At 40.7% G+C, this 5,289-nt stretch overlaps 2 protein-coding genes across 2 annotated transcripts; both read right to left on the reverse strand.

Moving 5' to 3' along the window:
* Window positions 1-2,439: 2,439 nt before the first annotated feature.
* Window positions 2,440-3,663, reverse strand: LOC130965448 (uncharacterized). Its single transcript, XM_057890211.1, has 2 exons — window positions 2,925-3,663; window positions 2,440-2,846 (listed from the first exon to the last, which is right to left on the reverse strand). Exons 1-2 carry the CDS (start codon window positions 3,661-3,663, stop codon window positions 2,440-2,442), a joined length of 1,146 nt encoding a protein of 381 aa, XP_057746194.1.
* Window positions 3,664-3,714: 51 nt separating this feature from the next.
* LOC130965465 (uncharacterized) lies at window positions 3,715-4,623 on the reverse strand. Its single transcript, XM_057890227.1, has 2 exons — window positions 4,023-4,623; window positions 3,715-3,923 (listed from the first exon to the last, which is right to left on the reverse strand). The coding sequence occupies exons 1-2, from the start codon at window positions 4,621-4,623 to the stop codon at window positions 3,715-3,717; spliced, it is 810 nt and encodes a 269-aa protein (XP_057746210.1).
* Window positions 4,624-5,289: the final 666 nt, after the last annotated feature.

Below are 5,289 nucleotides of genomic sequence, written 5' to 3' on the forward strand. Positions count from 1 at the left end.
ATGACAATGAGAATAATTTAATAATATTTTTTAATAATAAATCAGATAGTGTACTAAGTTATTATTATTTGTTAGTGATTTGTTGTTATTTTTCATGATAATGATAATAATGCCGTACTCAACGATTTTTTTAAACGATGTTTGTTTAATTAAAAAAAGTTATTAATTGTTATTGTTATTGTTATTAAAATAAATCAATATAATAAATAGTTATTGTTATGGTTATTATTGTTATATTTGAGTAATTATTATTAAGATTGGTATATTATTATTTGCTTATAATGCTGGTTTGTTATGTTAGTGTACTAAGTTATTATTATTTGTTAGTGATTTGTTGTTATTTTTCATGATAATGATAATAATGCTGTACTCAACGGTTTTTTTTAACAATGTTTGTTTAATTAAAAAAGTTATTAATTGTTATTGTTATTGTCATTAAAAAATGTCAATATAATAAATAGTTATTGTTATGGTTATTATTGTTATATTTGAGTAATTATTATTATGATCGGTATATTATTATTTGTTTATAATACTGGTTATGATAGTGAGAATAACTTATAATACTACTGTTTAGTAAACGTTTTTTTTAACACTGTTTGGTCGTGATCATTGTACTGGGTTGAGAGGAGCACAGAACCATGACTGGGGACAGATTTACAGTCGATGAGTTGACAGGTGGAGGACCGACTGCTATAACACATTGCAGTTAGGCGAGGAGATTATTGACTTTCATCCTCTCCCAGTGTACTACGAGTGGTACACAGAGCAGTATGGGATGCACCTGTGACTGTCAGACAGAGTTGCAGGTGAAGAGGCTGGTGCCGATGAGCCACAGTAGCAACAGGAAGAATCAGCTGGCCTTCAGCAGCAAGTCCCGCCTCAGCAGCAAGTCCCGCCACAGGTATTATTGTTACTGTTGTTGTTATTGTTATTTAGGTTTGTCAATTATGAATAATTACTATTAATTGTAATTAATTGTAATATAGGTTCCGGCACAGGATCACCACTTTCAGGCCCCGACATATGACCAGTATTTTCAGATGTCGGCATATGACCAGCAGCATCAGATGCCGGCATTTGAGCAACCGTTTCAGATGCCGGCATATGAGCCGCAGTTTCAGATGCCAGTGTACGAGCAGTAGTTTCAGATGCCGGCATTTGACCACCAGTATTTGGTAGTTCCACCCGGCGAGTAGTTTAGTCCCTTGGTTCCAGCGGATAGCCTTAGCCTGTCTCAGGTCCTGAGAGATACAGATACAGCACATCTATTTCCGATGCGAGAGCAGGAAGCGCCTGCTCCAACTGTGCAGTCTGCTGGTCGTCGCGCCTCATCAGGTCATGCCAGTGACTTCAACGTGGACATCTCTACGGGGCATGTACATCATGTCGGTCCTTCCGCACCACCGCGCACCCAGTTGTTTGACTTGAATGAATGCCCTCAGGAGGAAGAGGATATTTTGGGGGATGACGTTCAGCACTGTTATGACCTTAGTGGAGCGAGTGCTCCGGGGGTGACTGGTTCCTGGATATGTGACACTGGCAGTTCGAGCATGACGAATTTTGGGGGTCTGGATGCCGATGTGTCTCAGGGTCATCCGTATAACTTACGGACACAGACTACGCCTCCGAACAAATACACGCCGTCGTTGTATTCAAAGGCGCCGAGGAAGTAGTCAGTTGCAGTTTATGTTGTACTGCTAGAGTTTAGTTTAGTTTTCATTGTCATATTTTGTATTCAGTGTTTTATTCAGTATTGTATTATGACTTGGTAGTGTTAAGTATTATTGTTGTTATATATTTAGCTTTGTGCTCGCATAAAAGATGTCCCAGATTATCCTGCTTAATTATTATTCAGTGTTTACCGCGTAGAATGAAAGTTAACAACATAGAAAGTTACATGACAAGTTTAAAATATTTATTGATTTAATAAGTGTTAACTAATTTAAAATAGAGGACCAGGTTACATAAAAGCCACATACAACTGTGACGTAGGGGATAATAAAGTTACACAAAAGCTTAGCCACTAATGTCCTCCAGCGGAGTTTGGACCTGCGCGCTGAGGACACCGGCTGTGGCTATGTCCCTCGCGTCCACAAACCATACACCGGCGAGGACCACGCATATCCCGCGAATCCATCTCATTCAAGTAGCGGGTTGACTTCGGTCTTCCCTTTGTCGCGCGCCTCAATGTCCAGTTGGCGATCACCTTCGCTCCTTCGTATCTATCCCAAGAGATGGGTCACCCATCGGAACAAACTCGCCTCTGTACACCTTGTAAATTTGAGACATCTTGTACACATCGTGCACGTACACTTGTCAATCAAGACGCTGGTTGGCGCAACATGCAAGCACGTGGCGACATGGAAGTCGCTCAACCTGGAAGTGGCCACAGTCGCAGTGTCGTTGCACAAGATTAACAGTGTAAATGGTACCATCTTACATTTCACGGACCACAAACATCTCGTTGCGCCTGTCGAACCGGTTGACCACAATGTTTCCTGCACGTCGGAAGCTTTCTTCAACTCTCTTCGTTGCAAATTTCGAATACGTGAATCCGTTGCGGAGACGGTCATGAGCCTCAGTACTCTTCCGAGTGGACAACTCATTCAGCCGATAGAAAGTTGACCGGACAAGGACAGTCACAGGAAGGTTGCGTGCACCCTTCAGGACAGAATTTATACACTCTACCAAGTTTGTTGTCATATGTCCCCAACGATGACCACCATCGAATGCCAACACCCATCTCTCAACACCAATCTCATCGCACCATTGAGTATATGCGTCACCCCGCTCTTTAAGCCTTTGGTAGTTTTTGTTGTACTCTTGCTCCGTCCTAGAATAGCCTGTTGAACAAACCATTTAATCATAAGTAGGTGCCACAAATTTACTATGAATAGAACCATAATAGCAAGTTGAAATACCTGTGTTGACCACGAGTTTATGCAAATATGGAGCCTTGAACCTCCTTAAGAAGTTGGACCCGATGTGCCTGATGCAGTACATGTGCCACGCCCTTGGTGGTGACCATGCACCGTTACTGCGAGCCATTGCAGCGTCGATGGAGGTATGGCGGTCAGAAATAATACCCACACTATCAATGGTAACAACATATCTCCGCAAATTGGTTAGGAAAAACTCCCACGCGTCTGCTGTCTCGCCTTCGACAATCGCAAATGCAATAGACACAATGTTTTGATTCTCATCCTGTGCAACAGCTACCAGAAGTGCACCTTTATATTTTTCGTATAGGTGCGTGCCATCAACCTGCACCAATGGCTTGCAGTGTCTGAATGCTACAATACACGGATAGAAGCTCCAAAAAATGCGGTGCAGAACTCTTACACCTTGAACCTCCTCACTCTCACGGTAAACGAGGAGCGTTTTAATTTGAACACGAGACCTTGGCATCTTCACTGTCATTGATTTCAACCACACTGGCAGAGTCTGGTAAGAAACTTCCCAATCACCAAAAACTTTTGCGACAGCTTTCTGCTTTGCCAACCAAGCATTGCGGTAACTCACAGTGTAGTTGAACCTGCCTTGAACTTCTGCAATAACAGATTTCACCTTTATCGAGGGGTCTGTTTCGACCAACGGCCTAATGACATCTGCAATTGTGTCTGAGTCCAACTTGGCATGATCTTGTGAAATCGTGCCCATGGTGCACGTGTGCTTCCCATTGTATCTCCTGATCTCCCAACAAGCTTTTTTTCAAATCAAGCTAGCTCGGATAAGCCAGTCGCACCCTGCACCATACCCCTTGCATTTTGCATAGAATGTCTGCGGCTCAGACTCATACACAGTGTAATCAACTCCTCTAGAGATGGTGTAGCTTTTGATTGCAGATATCACTGACTCTCTCAAACCAAATTCCATTCCGATACTAAACTCGCCATCTTCCGCCGCAACGTTGCCTTCACCTACGACGTGCGCACCAGCATTAGTTTCAGACAAGACAAATTATTTAAGCACTACAGGAAACTTGAGTTAATAATCATAACATACCCGTATTCGCATACTCAGGAATTCCGGGGCATGCATGGCTTCGAGATCTAGAGTCCGCATAAAAGACGGAACACCAAACGGGTGTTGGCTTACAACGGCATTCGCTTTATTTTGCACCGCCGGATTGCCTGCTAAGTCTCCGTCATCGTTTTCGTCATCGACTTCATAGTTAGCATCAAATTCCTCTTCTTTATCATTATTATCTTCTTCCCAATCTATATCCCCGAGCTCATCAACATTGACCTCCTCGCCGACCATACTCATCCCCGACTGCTGTTCAAACTCAACGTACAGCTCTATCATCGGCACTTGAGATCGGGTTTGTTGATAAATATAAAACATCTGCTGCATACTGGCATCGTCAGTGATGGGCATTATTTGAAACTGTATTAGCCCACCAAATACTTGCACAGGACTTCTGTATAAAAGATTGCTCACCCTTTTTAAAATGTGGCTTTGAATGTTATTACAAAGACCATTTTGCAACTCGACAAAACTCATGGTACATGGAATGGCAAATGACAATGGACATTCACAAACAAAGGTCACTCCTTTATGTGTGTTTCTTATAACCTCACCATTATAATATACTCGCAAGTTTGCAACACCTTCCATAACTTTAGCCTCAACTAACTCTATTCTTTTGACACAGTTATCTGCCAAAAAAAACCCTATTGAAGGACTTTATGAAAGAAAAACCAAGAGGAGAAGTGAAGATGAAGAAAAATGAAATCGGACTTCGTATTTATAGGAAAAATTGTGGATTTAAATATTATTATGTGCACAAAACGCAGGCTGCGTTTTTCGACTTTCAAGAAAAAGTTTCTGACACTAACAAAACGCAACCTGCATTTTGTGGGTTTCAAAAAAAATTCAGCCTTTTCAGGTGCAAAAACGCAAGGTGCGTTTTTTTAAAAGCCAACTAAAAAGAAATTAAAAAAATTTAAAAAGCCAAAACGTAAGCTACGATTATTTTATTTCAAAATTAAAAAATATTTAACAAATATAAAACGTAAGTCACGTTTTGTCTCTGACCCATAGTAGTGCAATATTTTGCATTCCTTCCATTTCTTGGTGATATACATGGCTTCTTTCCATAAGTAAAAAAATCAGCCAAAATTACAGGTTAATTTTTTTGGATATTGGATAAAAATTGATATAATCATTTAATACTAGAAGTTATGATGTTTCACAAAATTATGGGGGCTATAAAATTCGCAAAGTGCAAATTGTCATATTAATGTTTTTTTAATTTATAAAGACGATACGCAGTCTGCGTAT

The sequence above is a fragment of the Arachis stenosperma genome, chromosome 1, assembly GCF_014773155.1.
Source record: "Arachis stenosperma cultivar V10309 chromosome 1, arast.V10309.gnm1.PFL2, whole genome shotgun sequence".
NCBI classification, from domain to species: Eukaryota; Viridiplantae; Streptophyta; class Magnoliopsida; order Fabales; family Fabaceae; genus Arachis; species Arachis stenosperma.